Source organism: Bombus terrestris, chromosome 13, assembly GCF_910591885.1.
Source record: "Bombus terrestris chromosome 13, iyBomTerr1.2, whole genome shotgun sequence".
Classification (NCBI taxonomy): Eukaryota; Metazoa; Arthropoda; class Insecta; order Hymenoptera; family Apidae; genus Bombus; species Bombus terrestris.
This window is the reverse complement of record NC_063281.1, coordinates 7,392,479-7,420,307: the sequence shown is the minus strand read 5'-3', so window position 1 is coordinate 7,420,307 and position 27,829 is coordinate 7,392,479. Positions and strand designations below refer to the sequence as shown.

General features: G+C 38.5%; 2 protein-coding genes across 7 annotated transcripts in view; one reads left to right on the top strand and one right to left on the bottom strand.

The window, feature by feature from the left end:
- LOC100645652 (voltage-dependent L-type calcium channel subunit beta-2) overlaps positions 1-10,098 on the top strand; it is a 30,798-nt gene extending 20,700 nt beyond the window's left edge. For all 4 annotated transcript variants that reach the window (XM_048411600.1, XM_048411601.1, XM_048411603.1 and 1 more), the window contains one exon: positions 2,455-10,098. In XM_048411600.1, coding sequence (XP_048267557.1) covers positions 2,455-2,651 — 197 coding nt within the window. In that variant the 3' untranslated portion in view covers positions 2,652-10,098. The remainder of the gene's footprint in view (positions 1-2,454) is intronic.
- A 729-nt stretch (positions 10,099-10,827) lies between these two features.
- Positions 10,828-27,829, bottom strand: part of LOC100645889 — a 50,036-nt gene continuing 33,034 nt past the window's right edge. For all 3 annotated transcript variants that reach the window (XM_048411605.1, XM_048411606.1, XM_003400067.4), the window contains 4 exons: positions 14,995-15,251; positions 13,803-13,866; positions 13,009-13,257; positions 10,828-12,615 (listed from right to left, as the gene is read on the bottom strand). In XM_048411605.1, the coding sequence (XP_048267562.1) occupies positions 12,259-12,615; positions 13,009-13,257; positions 13,803-13,866; positions 14,995-15,251 (927 nt within the window). In that variant the 3' untranslated portion in view covers positions 10,828-12,258. The remainder of the gene's footprint in view (positions 12,616-13,008; positions 13,258-13,802; positions 13,867-14,994; positions 15,252-27,829) is intronic.

The following is a 27,829-nucleotide window of genomic DNA, read 5'->3' as shown; positions in this document are numbered from 1 at the left end:
CATTTACCATAGTGAATTTTTTTATATATTTTAACGTAAAACAAATCTCATTTTTGGTTAATTTTATTTTGTATATATGGAAGAATTTTATTCCTCCTTCTGTAAAATTATCGACTGCACGAAGAACGGACTAGAAAATCATCGTTTCGATAATTTTGCACTAGCATGTCGTCAAAGATTCAATTTTTCAATGTTTATGCTCAGAGAATATTAATAGACAGAAGGAAATACGTGTCACGTGGATAGTAACCGCCTGGTTGGATCCAAAATCTTAAAATAAATCTTATGAGCTACCAGTTAAGGGTTGATCACGTAAAATCCACGCGTGTAACATGCTACGCAAGACTAACAACACGTAAACAAGCGCGTGACCGTCCACCCTTGCATACTCTCTATCTTTTTCTCTTTCGTTTCATCGTAAAAAAATGTCCTCATTCGATGAATCGCAATAATCTCCACCAAAACGACGACTCTACCTAAAATATAAAAAGGAAAAAAGTTAAAACGTTCCGTTACCACTGGCAAAGTTAAAATCTCAGATCGAGAATAGAAAGAAAAAAACGAAACGAAAAAAAAAACGAAAAATAGAAAAGGAAACGGAAAAAAGAAAAGAAAGCACCAGGTCGAAGTATGATCGGCAATCAGCTCTGACTCCGATGTTCTCTTTGTTTACGTGTAAAAGTCGTGGAGGCGGTGGCTGCCACGGGAGTCATCCGAAAACAGGGCCAGTTCACCTATGGTCCGGGTGACGAGAACAAGCCCAAAGAGTCGAGCTAAAAGAACGCTCGCACGCACGACGACGCTTCTTCCACACACACACTTCCTCCTCATCGCGGATGAGATTTTACGGCGTAGACCGGCTGACCAATTCTCTGTACTCTGTCGTCCTTCCCCTTCCCCCGTAATCTTAATACACGGGGGATTACGATGACGATCGAGGGAATTAGAGACTGTCTGTTTATAGGGAAACCTCCTTAATAAGGCCGCGTTGTAAGTATAGACGGGTTTGGTGCACGGGCCCGGTGAAACGGGACCTTATTCTTGTTTCTCTTACCCAAAGAGAAGGATTTATTTATTTAATCGATTGGTTATTTAATTTTGGTTACTTTGGTTCACCTCATATGTTCCTCACTTTTCCATCGTTTTTTTGTTTAATTCATTCGTCTATTCTCTTTTATTTTATATTATTTTTATCATTCGATTCATCCGTCGACAAAGATTTCTGTTCTGTTCTGTTTTGTGGAAGTGATTCTCCTTACGTTCTCGTTTCAATTCTTAATCAATCTCTTTTTTTTTACAGTTCTGTACTATTTGTTCGTTTTATCTCCCCTTTTGTTTTTGGTTGTCTCGCAAGCCCTTCCACCAACCCTTCTCACATAGAATAGGTTGATATAGAATAGCCTAACGAAGCGTAATCAATTAACGAGACTTGATCATGGGAATCGAGAGGATCACAGATTTTTCGATGGAATAATGTTACACGTAACACGACTTGTTTCAAGAGGAATTTCAGAGCGCGGTCTCTCGGAAGATCTTCGAAATCCTTCTTTTGGGATATTCGCTTTGTTTTTGTGCTCTTCCCTCGTTCTTTTTTTTCCTTTTTTTCTGAACGAACGCGAATTCCACTTTCAATGAAAAGCATAGTTTTTTTTCCTTCTAGTCGAAGCAAGTCCGTGGAGGAGGACTTGCGTCGAATTTCAAGGACTCGTTTATTTCTCGATGTCTGCGCTCCAGCGCAACGATACCTCGAACGTCGGAGTCTTTGCAAAACCGTGTCTTTTTTTGCCCCTCTCGTTTTTCTCTGTCTTTTTTGTACGCGCCCTGTTCTTTTTTTTGCATAACTAGCTTGCATGCACTGTGTATGGTGTGTCGTTGCGGTGTTGTTTTAGGTGTGACATGTAGGTGGATTTACCGGTTCCTCACCGTCCAGCTTAACGTCGAAGTAACAACCTCTTCTGTAATCTAGTTTTTTGAGTGACACCCCGTGAATTTCGATTGCCAAGCTCGATGTTTTAATACTGTAACATCAACTATGAGAATTATAAGTTAAATCGAATTATGAGTTTAGCTCGTCGAGCTTGAGTAATAACAAAAATTCGAAAGGAATACGGAATATCTTCAGAATTAAATTTGAGAAGAGATTAATATTAATTCTCTACAATTCAATTTATGCAATCGATCAATTCTGTACAACTCGTATAATAAATAATTCTATTTCTTAGAATCAAGCTCCAATCCTATCAATGTTCCACTATGAAAAATTTAAGCAGGAAACAACGATATTCAAAATTCGCTTCCTTTCAAATTTTGCCCCAAAATCGCGCCTAATTTCTGTAACACCTTAAATTCTATAGATTCACGTAAGGGGTATCATGGCCAAGTTACAGAAATTCAGGCTCCCTGAACCCCACTAATATTAACAACTGTAACATTGAATTTTACCAAAAAATCTAGGATCAGGATCGTACAGCGGCGGACACATGAGCGAGGGAACTCGAAAGTCGAGGCTGGAGAGGATGGATCGTGATCGGGGCGATCGTAGTGAACACGACTACGGCAACGAGGAGGAATCGTACGTCAGTGGCGTCGATTACGGGAGCGCGTCGAGGCGTCGCCAGCAGCAAGATCCGCGCGCATTGAACGCCATTTAGGAGCTGGGGCCCCGGGGCCTGTCGCTACAGCGCTGTCCCCACCTGCGCACCACTGCTCTTTAGTGGGGTCGCCACCTGGTACGCTACTGAACGTACGAACGTGCTTAACGCTACCGTAGCGAAGAAAACAAAAAATATTTGCGCTCTGGTCTGTTAGTGGGGTTTCTTTCCTGTCGCTACCCGTAAGATGGTTCATTTTGTTCGATTTACTGTTTAATAGTTAGACCCTTGTTGTTCGAGCTGTCCCATAATTTACATAGAAATCGCCTTTCGTTACGATATTTCTAGCCTTTAGTATACGGCATCGTACGTAACGCATGGAACTCAGCGTGTTTTCATGCAGAATCATTTTCATTTTCTTCATTCTGTCCGTTTATTGATGCCGGATCTCGATGTAGAACTTCTATTATAGATACATTGCATCGTATTATGCCAATGATTCTCGTTACCGAGGAAGCGTGCACGATACTTTACGCTGTAACAGAGAGTAGAAACGTTGATTATGCAAAGTGTTGTTCTTTCGTAGAGCTGAGATTTTGAATCTCAGGTAAATCGCTTTGATTTTTATTTGTTGGATTGTTGAGATGGTACGCGTGCACGCTTGTCTATGATACACGAATGTTTCATCCTACGAGGTATACACTTTCTTCCGTTTGCGACTATTTTCGTTATGATGGAAGCAAAAGTTAGCGAGCTAGTGCATTATTTTTTCATTTGATTGGTTCCAAAGTAAACATGGCGTAATTTGTCGTAAAAGAGTAACGTGTCCATGGTGACAGACATTGTAGATTCTATTTTCGTAATCGTACTCTCGATTAAAGGAGCCTTGTTGATTTCGTAACGATCGTTTTCTTGACCATTCGATAGATATCGTAAAAAGTAGAAAGACCCATTCTAGTGAAACCAATTGTTGTTGTCATGAAACTATCGAGTAAATGGCTTTGTTCTGTTCCCATCCCCCAACCCTCCTCCGTTTTACAGAAATTTTATCAAATCAATTACAAAGTTCGTTCGCGTAAATGGAGAGCGTGTGAGAGAGAAAAAGTGTGCGAGTGAGAGAGAGATGGAGCGTGTTGGCGGCAGCGAAAAATTTTCACGAGCATTTTTTCCAACAGGAATTCCGCGTAACGATGGGCGGATTGAAACGAATAATCGAATGTCCTTGTCGATGAGGTACGCACAGGATAAATCCCCCATTCGCGGAGCCAGCTCAACGAGATGAGTATTGACATGAGAACAGTCACGTGAACAAAGCTAAAGAGAAACACACTTTTAAGAATGAGAAAGAGTGAGAGAGAAGGGAGAGCGTGAGAATAAGAGAGAAAGGAAAGAAGAGAAAAAGAGCCCTGGGGCCTTAATCTTTGCGCTGACTCCTCCCGGGCCCCTATTACCCAACCCCACGAGAAACATCAGATTTTTCAGATCGATGATTTATCAGCCAGCTAGGGGAACTCGTGAATCGGCATCGAGTCTTCATTAAACGCCACGAGATTTTCGCTCGAAATTAGGTAGACGATCGTCCGGAGCTAATTGAACGAAAAAAAGAAAAACAAAGAAAGAAGGGAGTATAAAATAAAATCGTGAGAAACGAACAAAAAGGAGAAATCATAGGAAAATGAAATGAGAAACTTCGATATGAATTTCGCGTAGAATTTTTTCAATTCGGCCGACAGAAACAGCGATAGTTGCTTCGATTTAGAGATATGAGAGAAGAAACGAGGAAAATGATCTCTAATCGATTTACCTTAGGATCGATCGCATGATTAAATTCTTAATTCTAGAAATTTTAGAAATTTCGCGTATTCGTCACGAGGTTCGAACAGAATTTCTCTATATTACGATCGAGTATGGAAGGAACTCGACAAAAATAAAATAATGAAACGAATTAACGTTGCGTGGCGATGGGTTGGGATCAGAGATAATCAATCATTATTGTCGTACGCGATTAAAAGTTTTCGATTATCGATACGATGGCGCGTTGATGATCGCCGCGCTAGGCTCACGTGTTTATACGTTTTATTAGAGTCTATTTGGTGAAATGTGAATACACATACACATACACACACACATACACACACGTGTTACACATGCACAGACAGGCATACACGGGCACACGCACACGAGAACACACAGTGAAACACATTTTGTGTATATAGTATACATATATAAATAATAATATTATATATATATATATATATAAATATATTGTATACGTATGTACGCAGTGAACACTTTTACCTTTGTCACTCGACAAAATTCCGATCGATGCAAAATGTGAGTATGAGAGCAAGAATGAATGGGAGAAAATGAAAGGAATAGAATGAAAGTAGATAGAGAGTGAAACAAGAAAGATGATACTATACCATAGAATCAATAGATATCGTGTAAATATTGTAAGAAGCCTTTAAAAACAAGTCCTTTCCGTTTCGATTTTGTCGTGAATGCAGCGTCGTCAGCTGCAGCGAGGATCATGGTAATGCTGGATATTTGTCAACGTTTCTCATTGTTTTTACGGATCTACAAACACTTTCGGTCCTCGTGATCAACGCTTTTGACGCACTACGAACTTGCTGCAACTAAAATACGAAAAATATTTATGGAGTAATCGATGCAATACATATACACACACACATACACAGACATACTCATACACATACACGCACATATACAGAAACATATACAAACTCACTTGATTGCATACCAGTTGCACGAATGTAATCGTGACAATCGATAATGCTAATCGAGTTTTGGTCGTTCGTGTATATTGATTTCTTTTTATGATGCACGCATCAACGTTGTTTCTTAAGTAGAACGAACAAATCTCGAGCTCGCCATTCTTTGCAGAAATAGCCTTGCGCACGGCCAGTATAATTAAATAATATCAAAAGGGCAAAAAAAAAGAAAAAAAAAGAAAAAAAAAAGAAAATGTACGAAACATAAGATAATGAATTTTTCTAAATTAATTTAAGGAATTTTACTTAAAACGATCACTTGTGCATCATTAGACTAGCGAAACGAAGCGTTTCTTTCCCGGAACGATTACGTTCGATATGCGCTTGTGTATGACGTTGCTGTGTGAATTTAGCGAGGTTTTCTTATCGTTTTCACGCAGTTTTCGCATTTTCCACGGCCGATCGCTGGCATATTTTTCTTTAAAAATAAATTAAAAATAAGGATTTGGCGCACGGTCCTTTGAATCTCAAAACTTGAGCGTGGATCGCAATTTCTTGTCGATATATGTATCTCTGCCAGCGATTCAGCGTCGTCGTCTTATCGAAAGTGTTTCAAATTCTTATCAAGCTCGTTGTTTGTTCGCCATATTAAATTGGCGCTGGAAGATTATATAGTTGTTGAAGATTATAAAAATCTTCGTGCAATGCCGTTTATTGAATTTTAGTGGCGTCACCGATGGATCGAGCGAGTATCGAAGCGAAAGTCTTCGTGGAACGCTCCCAGGATGAACTTTAGAGACGCCTTAAGAATTAAGTAGACGATCGTGTGAAGATCAGCATTCGACCTAAATCTTCGCTCGCTACGCTGTTTAACGAATTTTATTGGCGCCTCGCGCCGTAATAATTTCGCTTGTCGAAAATTCCATATTTTATCTTTCGACTGGAAGATTTTTATAAATCGAGCGAAGATGCTGAAAAATCTACGACAAATGTAAGAAGATAGTTTGTTTCGAATTCAAGGCAAACTATGGAATGTTCGAGTTTCACGTTTCACGATTTTTCACGTTTTCGAGTTTCGCGAGAATTCTATTGGTCGCTAACTGTAAAATGTTTTTTGTAGCCAACGTTTGTAAATATTAGGTAAAATATATTTGCAAAACACTATCACTGGTGATGTCTATTTAAAGATACTCACGCTTCTACTTCGATGTGGGCGAGTTTCAGTCAAAATTCAATGCGAGAAGGAGCGTGCGTTTCGGTTTCTTCACGACGCGATTCGGGTGCAATTTGGAAACGAATGCTCGCTAGTAGCTAGAGTTTCTTTTGAACTTTGTTTCCTCGTGTCGAACAGAGGCCGTTTGTACTAGGGTAACGTTCTTATATCACGTTTGCTCGATTATTTTAACAAGTTTCTCTGTTTCTGCGATTTAACTACGAATAGCGCCGCGACGCATAGGCGACTCGATTTTAAATCGTAGCTATTGTATACAATTTTTTCTAGACGTCAATGACGCGATTGATAGAGGATGTGTAACAATATCTAGCCCACATCCTTAGGCAAATGAGAATTTTTTATAATATTTTGTAAAAATCTTTCGCTCGATAGGCAGCGATAGAAACCCACGTCATGCAGACCTGATACGAATTATGGCGTCTCACGTGGCCACATACATACCACACACACACACACACACACACACACACACACGATACACGAATTTCAAAGAAGCCCTTAATATTTCTTACGGTACGATCCCTAGTAGTTAACTGACGCGAGATCCGTCGGTTTTGTAATCATTAACGATTTCGGTTTAGGATTTTAGCGGCTTCCAGTCCGTTCTTTCTTTCGATATATCGAAGACTAGTGTTCGAATCTGTAACACGTGCATTAGCGCGCTAAATTAAATGCAAAACGAGTGAAAAAAAATTGTATGAAACGTAACTTGTAGCTTTCGATCGACGTCAATTCGGATCTACGTAAAAAGAAAAAAACAAAAAAAAGACAAAGGAAATCTCTGTAGTGTTTCTCAGTAAAACGATCTAGGATTAAAACTCGCACGCGACATGTTCGTTCGATGCCTACAAAAATCGACACACATTCTGTTCTAGCGAAGACAAAAGAGAACAAAGAAAATATCTCCCATCACGAGCGAGCCAAATAAAAAAGTATTAAAAAAAAGGTGAAAAAAGAAAAGTTCGAAAGACAAAAAAGAAATGATACAATTCACTGGAAATCGCGATGTCATGCAGGAAAGCTGAAAGTCCAATCGGCAATGCAATCGAATTTTCTTCTGAAAGACTTAACGAGAACATATTAACGAGCGTTTAAATATCGATGTTTAAGCTGTTTAGGAAGAAACGGGAGAAAGACGAGAGAGGGAAGACTGGATGCGGGAGAGATAGAGGGTAAGCCTTTCTTCAATAGTTGCGAGAGTCGAGAGGGCAAGTACAATTCGTTCGATGTATTTAAAAAAATTAGGGCGCGAGTTTAAATTAATTAGGAGTGAATCGTTGTGTTGGTTTGCACCATGTGCACGTGAACGTGTTCTTAAAATCTAGACTGCTTTTGCCGACGTCACGGCGGGCGATTTTGTGCGATCGATCGACGTACTCCTCGAAGAATGCAACCCCAATTACACGAATGGTTGGAAGGTCCAAAAAAAAAAGAGAGAATAAGGCACTATAAGAACAAAGCATCGAACGAAAGATAATCGTTTCGTATGACTCATATTCTGTGAAAAAATTTGTTCTCCTTTTGAACAATTTTTAGCAAATTCTTCGTAGATGTGGACCGTGCCTCGGTGTTATGTTTGCTTTAGGGACATATATGGCGAAACGCCTGTCCTTGTAAAGAGCCTTAAGGCTTTCGCAATGAAATATTATTGGGCACATTGCGTACAGCGTGGTTTCGAAAGTATATATCTGTGTGTACACAGAGAGGCAGAAGAGAGGAAATGGGAGACGAAGAATAAAAGAAAAGTAGTGCTAGGATCACTATGGACGCCATTGTCGGTTTGACTCGATGATCGTGATTTTGTCTCCGATTATGCATGTAATAAACCGCGGCAAACGCATCAACGGAAATACGTTTCTGCGCGAACAGAATGGGAACATTGACACGTTCTATCGGCTTCTCGCTGCCGCTTTCTGTATTCGATTATTACACGTAATCTAAAATGGCAACAGTACCATAGCAAAACAGAAAAACGAAGCGCAAGACGTTCGCTGTTCACCGTCGATCATACGCGTTTTAGAAACGTTTTAGAATTAGGTCAGTTTGTAGTAGAGACAGAGACGATTGCATGCAGTCCGAATATTTTTAAAAACAAAAGAACTAAAACGCGGCTGAAAATATTCTTCGTCTCGCGGTCAGCCTTGACAAACTAATCAATATTTTCGCAATTGTCTTCTTCTTTTATCTTTAGCGAAATTGATAGTTGATCGTTGAAGATATTACGACGTAAGCCCGGTCGATACGATTACGATAAAAAATGGCAACTGCTAAAAGCTGCTTCTTGTTCACGCCGTCCCGTATAATTAAATACGATCGTCGATTCGAATCAACCGGCGTCGCTCCGAGGACGAAGTCCTGTCGCCTGTGTACGTGAATTCTAACGTGTTCAATTTCGACGTGCTTTCACGCGTGTCTGCCTCACGTGGTGCGTGTGTGCACGTTGTGTCTCCTATCGCTATGGAACAAACGCCGCGCATTCACGTTCTCGGTCACTTATTTTCTTTTGCGGCTGGTTCGTTGGATCAAAGTTTTTTCCCTGTGTATATTGTCTATTATTCCCTCGTGCGACTGATTTCGATAGCGGACAAGCGAACGAAAGCAAGGAAGAAAGGAAGGGAGAAAGAATGTAAAAAAAGAAGAAAATAAAACTGCAGAAAGGAAGGAAGAAAGTTGAGATAAGAGAGCGATCTAATTCGTTTTCCTCGGGCGAATTTTATTTCGTTGTTGTCGCGGAGGAATCAGCGTGCGAGTAACGAGAAGAAAGAGGATATTCATTGAAAATGGATAATCGATGACTTTGCTGTTAAACGAATTAAAAGGTTCGTCTAATCGCGTCGAGTTTAATGGACGAGAGGAGAAATTGGAGCAAGTGTATGTTTGTATGCGTTTGTGTGAACGAGATCGAGAGAGAGGAAGAAACGGATGAATAACAAAAAAAAAGAAAAAAAGAAAAAGAAAGGAGGAAAAGAGGAGAACGAGAGAATTTGCGGTTCAGTGTGCACGAGCTGCGGTTCTTCGGAGACGGAATTGAGGTGATTAATTAAACGAGATGTTGTAAATTGTTCTATAGCAAAAATGAAAAGTGTTACGGCCGTGGCAGCGCGCCCTTCGAGAGTTCCTCGACGGTTAACAAAATTCTTACCTCTAATCGATTCAACTTCGGCAGAAGAAACTTCGAAATTAATAATCGGAAGGAGTAGATAGGAAACACACGATTGATCGACTTGAACGACGATTAATTTCGTCGCTGACGAGTCTCGAGGAGCGCGATGCTTTGATCGTTTCGATGTTGATATGTCAATGCTGTGATGTTATCCTTTGAAACTTCAAATGAAAAAAAAATATATTTCCCTTCCCCCTATTTGTCCCTCCATCATCCCCGTTCCCCTTCGACACGGCCCACCCTCGATTTTTCCAGAAAGTATCCCGCAAGACGAACCCCTTCTCCTTGGAAAATAAATATTTCTATTACTGTAACACTCCGCATAGTCCTTTAAAAAAAAAAAAAGAAAAAAAATAGCTAGATTCTAATCGTATTTAATGTAAAGTTTATTATTGTTACATCTCAGTGAATCTCTCCTCTATCAGTGATTTCACGGAGAGAACGACGTACCGTCGACGAAAGAACGCGTTTAGGAAGATACCGGAGAAAATTATATAGCGACGATTTCGGGGGAAGGATAAAGGCGTTAACTATTATTAGGAAAATCCTGAAAGTATAGCGATCGATAATCGATCAACCGTTACGCTCGTTCCTCTCCGATACGTCACTGGTAACCAAAATTCCTACATTTGTCGCATTTGTAAATAAAATTTTTATCATCACACAATGCAACGTGTTATTATCTCTATGTTCAACCTAATTGCATATTAGACCGGGGACAATTATGCAAATTTATCCTTTTATAAATACTACTAAGAACAAATTTACTTTACCTACTAACCCCCTCGTATCTTCTACATTATTTTCTATCTGTAGAAAATTTCTTAAATTTAATAAAATTATACTTCAAAATTTCTTGAACATTTTTCTTTGAAATAAAAGCGAGATCGAGACATAAAAAATACAAATTAAATGCTATACGTAAATAAATTGTACTGCACTTTGGATATTTTATATTATCTTCTGTACTATGTGAGTTGTTCCAACTTGTGTTTTTAAATTCCTTATAAGTGCATAACACACAGCCAACTAATTATCATCTTATTGTATTATTTTATTAGTCGTAAGGAAACACGAAGATTATAGGGGAATGAAAATCGATTAAAATTTTTAGACACGTGAGACGAAATTTTTTTTCTTCGATGAATTATAAACGACGTTACAAAATGAATATTTACATTCTACCGTGTCGCTTGGGATAATACAAGGTTCATTGTACTCGTTACAAGTTAAGCTGGTAAATCGCGCGGAACTCGCCATCTATTTGCGCAATCTCGACGCAACGATTTCACATTTGCAACACGCATAAGCGGCGAAAAAGAAATAGGCTTTGCTTGTTTTGTCGCACGTGATTAAATCTACGCGGTTTTCAGTTTTATATTGTGGCGACTCTTTGGCAATCGATGCAACCTTAACGAAACGCGATGAAAAGAGTAGAAAAGATAGAAGATAGAATTGCCTATTTACAACAATTTATAAAAAGAATCTATAATATTGATAGTATGTTTCTTTAAATGCAAGCTCTGTGAAAATTAAACCAGATAAACTCGTTCATTTTTGTAACATTTACGATCGCGACTGGCTACTAGGGCTAATTACCAAAGCTATCCGAGTACCTCGTCGTTTATTCAATATATTTACACTCGAATCCCGTTTGATCGTATTGCACGATGAAATTTACAGCACGGGATCCTGCTAAAATAACTTAAAATTCCCAGGCTCGCTCTCTTAAACGCATACACGAATGTTATAAATAAATAACTGTTACATTCCTCGATCTTCTTGGGTAAACCGTAATTTCTAACATATAAATACACGATGGTGTGAAACCCGCGGGACTATTTTGTACCATTTTTAAATTCTTATACAAATTCTATAAAAGTTGGCTGTAAAAATATCAATATTCCCCTCGATTATTTATCTCCTCGTAATACATCATAAAATTGTGAAACATTTAATTCAATACTTTAACGACGACGTTCAGATAAGTCCCAAAGGCTTACATGTTATTACACTCCGACTTTGTCCATTAGCATATCTCTCTATCGCAAGACATTTACACAATATACGGCTGAATATACTATTTACCTAACGTTTCGTACGTCTACCTTTGGTACAATTGTTCTCGCTATTGACTATAATCGTAATTCTCTTTGTTCCGTCTGATCGACGTGATATAGCCGGGACACTAATCCGTGCTCCTTTTTACCATTTACTTTCTATTTCTTCATAATCCATTACCATTCACAAATAATCTCAAATCTGAAGAACTACATTCCTGAAAATTAATCTTCCACCAAAATCTTCCCTCAAATTCTAATTTTCAAAGAAAACTAGGCTCTACCTGAAAAATCTCGCCACATTTTAGCTCTCGTCGTTACTCAACTTCTTGCTTCAAATACTGCTTAACACGATTGAGAAAAAGCTGCAGCCAATTATCAGCACATTTTATGCAGCTACAACTCCATTTTTCACTTTCACATTGTATAGCATTTATGAATCAACTCTATCAACAAATTACAATTAATTATACGACGTTTATATGAACAAATAATTTTCGTAGTCCGCGTACGAGGACGCTGTGATGTGTTTCGATGAGATTGGCGTTGATGGAACGCTCTGAGGCAATTGTTGCATTCGAGGCAGTTGCAACTGCGGTAGTTGTGTCGCGTGGGGCACCACGATTCTTGGTTGCTGATTCAGCGAGCCCAAGGACAGATGATGTTGGTCGATCTTATGGATGCTATTATTGTTGATCGAACTGGTATCTTTATGCTGATACAACTGCAAATGATTGTTGTTGTCGTTTCCTGGGTTGTAATGGACCTGATGGGTACTGTGGAGATTCAGTCTTGACATCGCCATGCTGATGCTCGAGTCCGACGCCCACATGCTCTGCGAACAGGACGATTGTGTAACGAATTTGACTTTCTATTATGTTCTAATGAATGACGCCGATTATGTTGGTTGACGCAGCGAGATGCGTTCGTACGCGCAATTACAATCGGCAGTCTTGGAGAATATCCAAGATTAGGAATTCCTTTGTTCTTAACGTGAGAACACGTACAATGATCGTTTGGTTTCTTAGAAATCGACTTTTGTGGAGAAATTATAAATCGACTAGTTTGCCTCCTGATAATTAATTTTTTAACTTGCTGAGTAGAATAATATTGAGGAAGCTTTTCAAATACGTATTCCGAGTGTTCAATAAAAATATTTAGAAAGCTTCTCAGGTAATTGTGGATTAATTAAGGAAATTTGAAGGTAGTTAATAACTGGTTTACGTACTTTTCTTCTGTGAGGATTGTAGTCAGGGTTGCGTCTTATGCGAAGATGACGATCGGCGCTTGCCCATCGTTGCGTGACTTTAAGGGGTGAGTCGTCAGGATGCAACTTCCTTTGGTACTCTTCGCCTTCGCAGACCTCGTATAGAGAGAATTGTTCGACGCGTTCTTTAGAACTGTAGCAGCTCAATAACATCTGGATCAGTTCGTCCACGGTAGTCTGTTCTGAGACTAGTAGACTCTTGTACTTTGACTGTAAACGATAAAATATTCTTGATAAATTACTTGTAAAAATATCGGTAAGGTAGCACGTACAATTTCACAGAATAAAATATAGAATAAGACAGAACACGATACATTAGAAGAAAGAAAATTACAATAAGTGAGAGCAGAGAATAATATACACCGCACTTTACATAATAATTAAGGGACCATTTTCTGTGTCACTTTGATTTTTACATTCACTTCTTGTGTTTCTACTCTTTTTTTGTAAATATTTGCCTTAAAGTCAAAGTCTCTATCAAAGTCAAACTGTCAAGTTTAATCTCTCAATTGGTACAGTAAAAATCACCCTCTAATTATTCTGGATACTGTACGATGAAATGCAGTAAATTAAAATGGAGTACAACGCAGCAGAACAGAATAGAGAAGAATATGGAAAGTGGGTAAAGGTAATAGACTAGTCGGATTTCTAAACGTTGTAAAATAGAGTAAAGTAAAATAAGGTGGAATAGAACAAAATAGCAAATTAAATTACGGGGAAACATGTAAAAGGGTTCTGAAGTGTGCGTAACTTACTCCGGACATGAGCGCGCTGTCGTATATTTTGACAAGTCCACCACGGCGTGTTTGTAACGAGAATCTGCAACAAGAAAACATCCGTGAATTTCATGGATATCGTAGGGGTCGGCGAGTTCAAAGAGAATCGACGAACGCTACTTTTACGTAAAAACACGGGGCCCGAAACTTCCAGTCAAACACTGTCTGTCTACGTATATCTTTGCCGGAAGTTTCGAACTACCATGAAAACACTGTTGACTTCCAGCCTTCTTCCTAACGCGCGACACAAAGCTTCGACACTTAAAACCTAAACGTTCCTGCCTTCTGTTCACAGACCTTTCCCGAAATTTAAGTATCTCAACACCTTACTTCGTCTTTAGGAATACATAAATTTCCATTTCACGTTAAAACGAGAACTGAAATATGATGGATCCTCGCATAATACGAAATATGTATTCCTTGCTATACGAACCATGTGTTTAAATTATACCAATTCAGATGTAGATTGCAGATGTTTATGCAAATTTATATTTCTACAAATTGCTGCATTTGTGAACAACTGAAGAAATTCAAGTAGTAATTTCTTTCATTTTTTAAATATTGTAACGAGTATTTCACTTTGAATACTATGTATCCTATTTCTGCGTGTTGTATAAATTTTGTATATTTTTGCACATTTAAATTTTCCATAAACACGTAGACATCCGTGGTCTACTTGCAATCACTTAGCTTCCCCTATGGACGTATTGCCTTTTCTAAAAAGAAAGTTGAAGATTACATCGATTTGTAATACATTTTATGGAGGCATTTTTCCAGTTCAGTAAGTACACCATCGTAACTTTTTCATCACCTTATAAAAGTCCATATCACAGAAGCTAAACAGCGGACCACTGTATTTATAACGCTGCTACCATTTCGATTAAAAATCTAAGCGAAACGACGAAGCCACGATCCTCCAACTTATTCCCCCAACTCGTTAGCATAAATAAAGGCACGTCTCGCGCGGTCGAGCCAGACGACTCGAAGAAGCCAGAACAAAGGGAATCTCTCTCGAAAGGACGTTGCTCGTCGTTGGCTCGTGCTCATCGACCCACAAGAAGTCGTGTTTACGGTCGGTCGCGAGCCCTGAAATTACGTCACGTAGCCGACCGAAACCGAGGGGAAGGTAAGTTTAAAAGAGTAGATGGAGAAAGGATGACCGGAATCGTACCTGGAATCGCCACGAGGATGACACGATTGTAAGACGGCAGGCCTTGCATCCTCGTCCAAAGGAAGAACAGTCCTCACGTTGGGTCTTCGTACGGTGACCTCCATGGTGAGGTAGTACAGCTTGGGATCACGGTGCCTCATGCGATACTTGTTCAATAAGTTCTGGACGATCTCACGACAAGTCGTTTCGTACGAGATGCACAGGGTCTTGTACTCGATGTCTGGTCGCAGGCAGTTGGCGTACACCTTTATGGTTGTCTGCAAGAAAAATCGAAGATCGTTAGTATGCATATATTTTGATAAAAGTTTTGGAAAGTTTGAAAAACCGTAAGCAGATTTAGGAATGTTTGGGATGGAAAAATTCAATCGTTAGGCCATGGGATTCGTTTAAAAATAGATTGGTTTAATGTTAGAGTTGTCTGGTCAGAGATTCTTGTATAAGAGAATTGAGAATAAGAGAATCTTATAGTTCAACTGTGATCTCTGTACAATTAATCGATACGATATTCACAATCAACTAGATTAATTAAAACTTGAGTAGATTAATTAAAATCTTGGACAAGTATTAGGATGAATATTCACTTTTGTTTGATCCTTGGAATCCACGGAAGCAAAGGTACACTATTCCCATTGCAATTTCTAATGTCACAATCTCATGATAATCTATTTCTTTCTTCTCTTTCCTTTCATTCTCATCCTTATTTTCTTCTCTTCTTTCTTTCTCTGGGGTTAGTATCCTCTCTGAATGTCTCACATATACAGAAGTTACCCTTTTGCGCAATGTTTTGATTGAATTGAAATATTATTTTAAAAGTCTCTTAATAGTCACTAGCTTAAAATTTAGAGAGAGGGTTGTTCTAAGAAAGAATACGTGGTTCCCTAGAAAGAGCTTGCAACGCAGAAAGAAAAAGCGTGGAGGAAGACGACGTCCTGTTGTCGCAGGAGGAACTATGAAAAAAATGGTAAAGTCTCGATGCGCGAGACAAGAACCTTGATAATTAGTCCATAATTAACTCGGAGACAGACGTTGGCCACGCGTGCTACATAAAACGCTATCAACCCTTCAGATACGCCAGCTACGAGGGGATGTGTGCACCGAAAATAAACCAGACACCAGATCACCCCGTTCGCAGATGGTTAAAAGTCATACTTGTGTGTATTCGTATGTCAGGATTAAGCCCCGTTTACACAGCGGTAGCCTATAACATTAAATACATGGGGTGCGAAAATTGATGTTAACCCCACACGGACAGAATCAAGATGTCCATGACTGAAATTCGTACGATAAAATTAAATTTTACAAAAATAAGCAATGTTCAAACAGCATATAACTTTCATTATAGAATAACTAAATATTTCAGGGCTAAAAAAAATGTTGTTCCTGTTTCTATTAATTATCAAACCCGCGAACAGCGAAGGTTGCAATCTTGACTCATGCAGATATCTCAAGTTTATTATCGCTTTCTATCTTACATTTAAGTATTGTTATTTTATCAAACTATATTAACAATTTTATTTCTTAAGTAAATTTAATTATCACGTGCGGATAAAAAGCCTTTTCACTTGACTCTTCGCTTTATCGCTGTGAAATAAAGCAATCGACGTTGGTGATAATGGTCTAGCCTCTGACCGAAGGTTAATATTAGAAACATATTCCGCTGATATTTTAGTGAAAAAGACCACAAAAATCAGAATTAATTTTGCCAACGTCAAATGCATACATTTATCGCTTATTAAGTTCGAGAGATTAAGCTCATTAATACGAGCCACGGTCGAAGCAAGTAGCTAATTATAAACGTTCGAACTCCAATCTGTCAATAAGCCAGATGTTACTAGCCGAAGACTTGGCCCACACGTTTGCAAGTACCACTCAGCGTTTGGAAAACACGTGTAGGCAGATTTTATGACCGCAAGCCACGCTTTATTTCCAACTGTAACGATCTGTGCCAAATGCGGCGAATCGCGCGCGGTACAAAACTTGCCACCGCTCGAATCACGGGCTACGTGTCAGCGCACAATGATTTTCTCCGAATGTACCAAGCGAAATCATGGAACTAACGGAGTATGACGTTCGTGATACCTCGATTGAACTCGTTCAGATTTTCGCTAAGCTACGGCTATATTCGACGAGCACGTTTCGAAGAGAATGCGGAGATTATCCTTTCACCGCGTATCGTTTTGTAACGCAATATGACCCTTTTATGTCTACGGCTTGTTTGGCTATTCGATTCCTGGGATAAATTGAATGGACATTATATGTGAACGTGTTTGGACAAATTTAGGGGTGTCCCATATCAATTACTACACGCTTGTTCAAACATCGATTGGCTGGTCCGTATCCCTGGATAATTCTAGATTCTAGATAATTGGTGTACATATTTGTACAGTAAAGCGTAATTATCTTGTGTAAATATGATTGATATATTTAGCCTTGTCGTTTATATAATTTTATCTTCGTTAGTTGATTAATTGTAATATACGATATTGAAGAGCACAAAGAGTCTAAAGCAAGTTGACAGTAAAAGGATAGTTGAATAAATTAGTTAGAAGGAAAATTCTAAAGGGAAGTAAAAATCGATGCAAATATCTATACTTGTGCTAAAATCTTCAGTGATGAATATATTAAAGCCAGGAACATGATAATTAGATATTCTTCCGAGAAAAATGACACACTCACATATGGTCACTGAGTTTAATTCACAGAAATGTTCGTAATAATATTCATCGTATCTCTTGGAATTCTTAAACAATCATTAAATGTATATGCATAGAATTTCGCAAGAAACTAGAACTGTTTGAAGACAAGTATAATCTACTTTAATACTGTAATAAATATACCGATGAAATTATGAAAATACCAGTCGATTTTGTGAAATTGTAACATGAAATATTCTGCACGCTAAATTCAGCCTAAAAAATGGTTCTTATCTCAGGAACAGAATATTTTCGATACTTCCGATATTTCAAATCGTTTGTAGAGAACGTAACGCCAGGTTCGTGGTCGTATTTGCGTTCCAACTAAACAAACAGCGGGGTCGTAGCACGCCTCCATTGTGGAATTCCCGGTGGTGTTTTACGACGACCGGGAATCGATAGTGAGTTGGCGTGTTCCGTTCTAACGAGCCCTAACAAAGCAGTAATATATATACGCCGTTCTTGTAAACACAACGTCGCGTTAGAAAACGCTTGTGGACTGTTAGAATTTCTAACGTCTTCTCCGTGCTACCGTATATGTAATTTCTGAAGATGAGAAGAGAAGAGAAAAGACTGTCGCGACGTAGACACGTTGCGAGATTTCTGATTCATCGCAGAAATTCCAATACGCTTACGAGCGAACGTTTATGCGGTTTACGCGGAATCCGCGAGTGCTCGAGCACCGAAGTATCGATCCTTAGTCGACTTTTTCTGCTCCTTGAACGTGGCCACGAAGGTCGCTTCTTGTTCGACGACTCCAAATTCCATTTTCAGAAGCTGTCTTCTCGGAACTTTCTACTTTTCTCCATTTGGATCATTGTACAAGATGTTTCATTGAATGTGGAAATTAATTCGAGTTAAGTTTCTGTTTTACATTCAGATTTCCTCATGTTGTAAATTTATTTCCTTATGTTTTGAAGATACGACAGATGCGTTTATATATCTTGACAAGACTTACGATTTGTTCGTTTTTAATATTTACTGATAAAACTTTAATCGTGTTTATAAAGACAGAATTAATTTACACACTCAACGGAAATACCAAGTTTCCTGTACTATTACCATTATGACTTTTATTACTAAATAATTACTACTATATGAGTCAGCGAATCATTGAGTAGTTTTTTAAGATATTAGCTGTCACGGTCGTCATATGGAGATCACAGAAATAAATTTCTAGCAATTTTCTACTATCGATAGTAACCTCCAAATAATGAAATTTTTTACATCAATATTTTTCACCTATTTATCAACAATGACCTGAAACCCACATAACGTTAAAAAATTTTTTAAAAACAGTTGGCAGTTAATGAATTGTAAATGATACGGATGAATAATTCACACTTTATAGTTTTCATGTTTATAAGATAAAACAGGCAGCTCTAATAAAACATTTTTGTCGCACAACAAGTCGATCATGTTATCGGTCGTGTTTATATAACGATGCGAGCGAAGTAGCGCGTTCCTATCGAATCCAAGTTACCAATGACGGCTGTGGTCTAAAGAGGAACTGCATTCGATCGACAGAGCGTGTGTTTTCTTCGTTGGCGGCGGCTAATGAAAGAGAAAATAATATGGAAGATAAGAAAAAGCGTGTAGACGACCGCATACAAGTGTCAAAGGGAGGGTCTGTCGCTCGTCAGGAACTAGTTCAAAAAAGAAGCCACCCTGTCACAGAAACATCAATAACTTCCAGCCGGCTATACGAACCAAAATACACGTCAGGATATTCCTGCTTAGGAGTTCGAGTGCGTTAAAAGTATCCTGTCGTTAGAACAATCCCTATCTACATATGTATGGAACCACTTCCAACGTAAGTGATATGAATAATAATCTGGTCGAGGTTTTGATCGAGCTATTGAAATGGCGAGCAAAATATTAAGTATCAAAAAGAAGGAGTAAAGAATTACTTTTTTCAATAAAAAAGAATGTAAGATGGAACGTGTTACAAGCGATAGAATAATTTATTTTTGTTTTTAGGGCTATGATAAGGTAGAGATATGATCGTAAATGGAAACTTTAAAATGTGTCTTGTAAGCGTCTTATTATAATGGATATAATTATGAAATAATTCTTCGTATTAGAAAAGGAAAAAGGTGCTCATGGATCGATGTTAGTTATGCGAGTTAAAAAGCAGGTTGTGAAAGAACATGGAAGTATAATATACAAATAAGTAAATGTAAATCCTGTACGTTTCTCGTCATACATCTATGCACCCTTTGAATTTCTAGATTTCTGAATCGCTAAATAATGATGAAAGTTCGTAGCATTCGAGTGATAAATGATCCAAGTACCAAAATGAACAAAAATTTGAACTGTCCGATTCAAGTAACTCTAGCAATTAGATTCGAGTCTTTTGCATAATTAAATTTACTCGGTAATCGAATAACGAAGAATAAAAGGAGACAGTGAAACTGGAGGAATTAACAGTTTCCCTCCGGGAAGCCAAAAAAACATGCTTCATGCAAACGAATCGTCCTAATGGGGAAGTTAACAGGCAGGAATTCGACGAAGAGGAAGTCCACCCCGCGCTAAATGAAAATCCAACGAGTAATCTGGCGTATCGAGCGTGAAACATAAAAAATTCGGGGGAAGAGAAATTGAGGAAGAGCACCAGAGTGGAATGGATACACCATCTGCTTACAGGGTGCGTTATAACGAAGGGACTTTTCTTAACAGGAATTCATCAAGCCCTTCATAAACCTCGGTCGTGCTTCGAAGAATGCACTTTCGGTACACTTATGAGTTTTCAACCAGCAAACTCAAATATCAATCGCCAGAAAATGAAAGTCAACCTAAGTCTCCCTTCCATTTTGATCTTTTTCTAGCAGAACAGTCACCCGTAAATTTCCATGGCAAATTTCTGCGTAGATAAAAGTGGCTGATTCGTCAATGTACTAAAAATAGACGCGGTATCGCGAATTTATCGTTATCAATGGCTGAAGTAGAACAGCAAACCCACTCTCGTGAGCGTGACACCCGTTATATCACGTATCCCCGTTTCTAAGCAAGGTAAACGACACCTTTCAACGGAAATGCTATTGAACGGCCTTGCTGCTTTTCTAATCAGCTAACAGATTCCTGTGCTTACATAATTAACATCGCTAAAACCTAAAATTATATTTTCCACGAGATTACGCGTGTGAGCTTTAATAGAGGCTAACACTTGGTAATATATTGATGAACGAAACTAAGGAGCTGAAATTAGGGAGAACGAACGAGAGATCGTGTTTCGCAAGCATGGAAATTTCTCTGAAAAAGTGAGACTTCTCCTTTCGCAATCTGGCCCCATTCAGGTCAAAGAGAGCTGAGCGGCTGATCTTTCGGAATCCGGAAATGGCAAGGGATTATGAGAAGTGGCGCGCTTTATAATTAGAGCGCGAACAAAATCGTGTGGTGTTGGCTCGAAGATCGTGTAGAATTTCTTCGTGTCGAGTGTCCCACGTCAATGGAACCACACAACTGGTAGCGATATTCATTTTCTGACCCCCTCTCTAATCTTTTTACTTATTTGACGTCATGTCTTTGCGTCAGTTTTATTAGAGTAATACACATTATTACGCCTTCCGTCTATTTTTTCGCGGATCTTTTTACTTCAAAAAAATTTTTGGGACAGTAACTGATACCTACAAATCATGTATTACTACTAGAATTTTTGAAAACTATTGGAATTATTTAGAATGACGAAGCATTATTGTTAGAAGGTAAGACAATCGGAGGTTGAAAATAAAAAAGGATTATTAATAATTATTGGGAATTACCGAGCAATATTATAATTATTTAGAATTATTTAGAAGAATTATGTAATGTAGAATTATTATTAGAAAGTACGATAATCGGAGAATGAAACTCAAACTAAAATATCGATTAGGGTTTTCGTTCATGTACGTACACAGTATACAGCAAATGGCACGAGGAAACGCGAGATATGGCGAAGACAATACGCTAACAATTCGCACAGAGACTCCTGAATTCTCCCCTTGGTTTCGTCACGACGTACTTCGACGTCTGTTCATTAATTTTCATGCGAGCTCACGTACACGTGGTGCATGACCTCGGTTTGAATGGTGGCAGTATCAGCCAGTCCCAGGTAGGACCTCTCATAATAAATTCCTTATTCCAGAAGTCCATTGAATCCTGAACGACGGTCTGTCTTTGCCCCTTTCCTTGCTGGCACGTGCTTTTCGATTCTCAGCTGCCATGTTCCTCTCTACAGGGTTTTCAGGTGCTGTTGCTGTTCGAGCACGTGTCCCTACTCTCTGATTTCCGGCCAAAAAAAAGAAAGAGAGAAAAACGAAGGTGGAGGATCTGGCGACGCTTAGAACAAAAACTCGACCCTGAATGGCAGTAATTCGTGTCCTCCACCTCATCTTTTCGCTCCTCCAAGCTGTGAAACAATTGTTCTGCACGGTTGCCTCGCCTTCTAAGGAAATCAAGGTCGCGCAGCTTCGTTCGAAGCAATTTCATTGGGTCAGAAGCAAGATTCTCGATAGAAAGTGATTTCATTGGAACCCGTGCAGTTGATATTGCTGCAGAGATCTTGTTCCCTGTGAGTTGAAGGTAGATTATGACAAGGATACCTAATAGAGACAAATATCGTACAGTTGTAATAAAAATAGCCGCGATCCTGTTGCTGCCACGTTTCATAAACGACAAAAGGTTCGCTGACCAGGTACAATACGACCTGTTACATGATCGTATATAAAGAAGACAGATGCCTTTCCTACCGATGTCGTCAACGTACGTAACCGCTGTCAGCGAAAAATTGATCACCTCCAATATCGTGTTCCCCGTTATTAGTTGCTCGTATCGATTTTTCGAGTCACGAGCCAGGTCAAAGTCAGAGAACGTTTGAGTGACCAAAGAATAAATCACATCGTAAATGGGAAATTAGTAAGGTCAATTCTAATAGAATTAGCAGAAAACTCAAACAGAAACTATATAATTAGTAGATACTTTAACACTGGTGTCATTAATATTCATAATGGTTGTCAGTAAAAAATTGACCATATTATATATTATCGTTACTTGCTCGTTTCAATTCAATAATTAGAGTCTTCATACATAATTGGACTAACGTTATTAGTAACATTTAAAAAAATTTTGAATTAATACCAATGGAATTTTAGAAATTACAAGTTAAAAATACTAACGAATTCCCTTGCGTAACAAGTTTGGTCTCAAAGCAAGGAATATTGCTGAAGCAAATGTCTCGAATTACAACTAAACTAGTAAAATTATAAGTATAATAGTATAGTATATACTGCAACAGAAATCTGTAATCTATTAATTCTCTTATTAATCCTCTATTAATCCTCTTATTAATTCTCCAATATAACTAGTTCCTAAATTCAATTTAAAATTTAAGCAAGAGAAAATTTAAGCAACTGAAGAATAAATCACATATAAATGAAAGACCAATCTGCAAACGAAAACTGACGCTTTTGCTACCAGAAGATTCAAAATTATTGTCAACAAAAAATTGATCACATCCAATATCGTTTCTCGTTATTGCCTTCTGGTATCAATCTTTCAATTCACTAGTCAAGTGATAATCAGGAAACATTTAAACAATCAGAATTTCAATCATACGTAAGTGAGAAATCATTGAACCCAATCTCAGTCAGAGACTGGAGGATTGATTAACGAAGTTAATTAAGAGAACATCAAGGAGATTTCGATAACGATTTCCTGCAAACGAGATAGGTGAACGAAGGAAGCTGTATTACCCAATCCGCGATTTTTTTTCCCGTTACACATCGAGCGAAGTTATGTAAACCGGGTCGTGCGACGATTCGACCAACAAAAGGAGCCACGAATAGTGGCAATTCTCCTCGCTGGCTTCAGCCGCCTCCAATGGATACGAATTTCCATCGAGCGTGCGAAGTGTGCTTCATTCGGCAACAATTAGACTTCCCAGGCTTTCGTAGCGCATTGTTCAGCGGCGGGAAAGTGGCAGCGCGAAAGTAAGAATCCGCAGGAAACGAGAAGCCCGCGATTTCTCATCGAATCCAGGGACGAGATCAACCTGGATCACTCGAGACGATCCCGAAAGGAGCAGTGAGGTATACACGTGGGACCTAGAAACCCGGAGAGAGAGTGCTCGATTGTATATTCCGTTGAAAATTTTACTTTTGTGCCAATTTTCTGCTGCATTTAATAATTAATGGAAATAGCAGAAGATAATTATTAATAGACTCTGGATTTTTATGCATTTATGTGAAATTTCATGGTAGAGAAATACACAGAATACACATAATATACAAATTATCGAAAGTATACTACTGGGTATACTCGTGGGTAAAACGATTTCCTATTTAGGTAGCATTTTTTAAATTGTATTAACAGAAACACAAATTTGCGTAAATGTGCGTGGTCTATTATTAATGATTAGAAGTAGCGGAGTAATTGTCAAACATTGTGAAATTACGCTGTAGTTTAAAAAGCTCTTTGTCTTCAGACTACGCAATTGTAAATTTTGAGTTATATAAAGAAAATTTTTGTAAACTGACATAAAAGACTACAACTTATCATTATTTCAAGCAATTGGTAGGTATCTAAAATCAGCAAGTAACGTCAATATAATCGTACAAAAAGAAATATATACTATTGCCAAGTTGTTTAATAAGTCATTTTAATCTATAGCTCTCCAACTTTATATAAACGTAATACATACTGCTACTATAATAATTATTAAAGTACCATTAATTAGTGTATTCTAATAAAATTCCTATATTTATAAATGACAGTATATATACATACTCTTTCATACACTTCTTGATTTAATTTCTTTCGTCAAACTCTCTTATTAATATCTTTAATACGAACAAATAACAGAAACTGGCTGTTGAGTCATTCAGATAGAAAAAATCGTCCGAGACCGATTCATAATGTACACACAAAGGAGATACTGAATCATCGTGATGAATATTATTTTAAATGAATTTTAGAACAGATACTGGAATAAAGCGAGAAACGGATATTATTTCGTAATCACGTTACCAACTACTTTTGCATATCCTGTTTATGCACTGCAAACGATTTATGCAGCAAACAATGAGGACTTATCGTGAATCTGAAACGAAACAGCGAGTGTGAACGACGAGGTAATGTTCACCGTCTTATGCATCCAGTGAACACACGATTAAGAATACTCCTTGGAATACAATTTGAAATGATCATAGAACCAGGAATAGGTTCGCAGAGATCTTTTTGCCCGGAAAAAGCAACGTCGTCAGATAGAACGCAATGGGGTCAATCTCAAGCGTCTGAAGCTCGCGTGGCGAGGTCAAGAATTCCTCGCGAGGGTCAATCACTGTCACTTGCATTAACGGAGGCAAGCATTTCGTACTATCGTCGCGACGTCGCAACTATGACGTGCTGCATCGTATGTTTCGCGACTTTTCGCCGAAGGTTCAGTGGCCCTTGCGTTTCTAACATACAACAGAATCTTTATAAACCCTATAGAATGCTATTATATTTTAGTCTTTGTCAAATGAGACAGGAATTTTCTCAGTATACAAAAAATCTCATATGAACATAAGAGTCTAGAATCCTATTATTTCTTTGAAAATTCACAGCTCCAATAATTTTCTAACAGCAAAAGTTTCCAGAGAGTAATAACAGAGAAGGAATAAGCGTAAATAGATTTAGTAACGGGAAATCCTTATAAAAACACGATCCTCGCCGCTTATTACAAACTGCAGCAAATTATCGAAAAAAAGGCAAGATGAAGTTCAATCTCCAGAAGACTGCAAACAATCAATGATAAGATCAGGAGAGATTCTTTATAGATCCTACAGAGTCCTATTATTTCTTAATTTCCAAAAGTCAGATTTCCAAGAATTTTTTAAAAATCCAGAAGTCTCGGAATGTATGATGATAAAGAAGAAACAGATATAAATAAACCTGGTAACGGGAAATCCTTCTAAAAACAATTTCCACCGTTCTTCTCAAAGTGTAACAAATTATCGAGAGGAAGACAAGGTGAAGTTCAATCTATGGAAGAATGCAAGCAACGATGAAATAACAGAGATGATTTACAAAATAGCTCACACAGTGCGTAATCGCGTTGTCAATCAACTGTTTTTGCGGAGCAACATATTTTCCAGGTTGATGCACGTATCCCGATGCAGGGTCCAGTTTGTAATTGCGCCTCTCGATCCGTGCAGCACATGGAGACGATAATTAACGTCTCGTCACGGACGATTATTAGGTATAAAACGAGAGCTTAGACGAGCCGCTAACGATGTAATCGAGCGATTTCATTAAGAACGGCACAAGCGAGCATCGTTGCAGCTAAACGCGACCGCAGAAAGTGTATTCCATGCTGGCTTACGCGTCGATGAACCGTTTGCTGGACGTTCCATGGCACGCCAACTATCCTTATCGCGGATCGACGACCGTATGTTTCATCGAAACGTATTAAGAGTAAGTGTCCGAGGGATAAGTGAAATTACGCGGCTCGAGACTCGAAAACACGCGTCTAACAGAACGAGACTCGAATTTCAAACGGCGCGGGAGAGATCCCTCGTTGCCGCTGATTTCAGTTGATTAACAAGCACGTGAGCCGATTATGCGCGATTGCTATCGTCAACATGAAAATAGGTACTTTCGAATGCAACTGGAGATTATGCTCGTTTATTATATATAAAAGTGATATAGAAATGATATATAAAAAATTGAAATTGTTATTAGCATCAGTGTCGGAGAATTTCTTAATTATCCAATTTAAGTCGACGGATGAAATTTATTTCAGCCTCTTTGGAGTTGGTCAGATTGATCAACTCCACTTTTTCGTAATTTCTTAATTTCACTACATACGTACACTCTCAAATAGTACCGTTGAATCATTGATAATTTATAATCCAGTCACTCGATTGTAGGATATCACGTCTTAATTTATATTCTATAATTTACCCGATAAAGATCATTAGTATTTACTACGTAAGATACAGGATATAAATTGAACTTCAACAGTACAGAATACTTCACAGTAACATACCTCACAAATCTGACTTATACTTTCGTGATTACCTATAATCCAATGATACCTACTAATTGAGGGCTAATACAATCACCCAACACCTAATTCAAAGCCTTTTTTGTACAAAATACGTAACGAAGAAAGAATATCTTTGTCCGTGACACGATCTTAAGGCAATGGGTGTAATTATTTGCAAAGGGCCACACAGACGGTGACGTTCTCGAATTCAACCGGTGAAGGACAACCGGTGGTGCACGTCCGTCGACGTCCAAGTGGCTGACAATTGACACCCGTTTCCGGCGCTTTCACAAAAGAAGCGACGCGGAGGAGGCTCCTCGAAGAATATGGGGCACGTGCCCTCATCGTCACATCGCGTGCCCGCTTTCACGTGCACGCACGCCCTCTCGCCCATCGTCTTCCTCCCGCAATATGTTCTTGGTATGCTCAGGAACATAATACGGTCATGCTGGAACGTTTCCTTCCTGTGGTACATCCTATCGATACTAACTTCTCTCTGTGAGCCATATGGTACCGTCTTTGCGGGCTTCTTGGCACGAGATGAAAGCAAAACTGCACGGGACGCATCGGTGCATGGTCGAGCGTGCATGCTCGTTGATAATGATTCCTCGGCTGGTGGACACGGCGAGAGGTTCAAGAGTTAACGCATCCTCTACGGGCTCTACTTTTTCTTTATGGACGGGTCATTGACCGAGAACGGTTGTTCGTAGAAATTATATAGCATGTACAATGTACAACATATTCATAAAATCATAGTACAAGCGAGATTAGAGAGATTGTGATTCAATAAAGAAATTTCTATTGTGATTCAAAAGAAGACGGAAATGAAAAGTAAGAAAGAGGCTTCGTTGATAGCTTCGTTTTTCAAAAAATCGACTTTGTATGCTTGTAAAATGTATTCGAAATTGTTTAATTTTCTATTTGATACGAGTGGACAATTGACATAAAATTATCTATATGCAAAAGTAAATTAAAAATGCAGAATGATATTTGTATCGTTGTTGTAATGATGTTTGTTAGCATCTAAATACATAAGTGTACATACTTGATTTTTCAAATTTTTTAGGCGGTATGGAAACTCTATCGAATTTTTAAATTTGAATGAGGCTTCAAATGCACAAGCTTTATTCTATATATC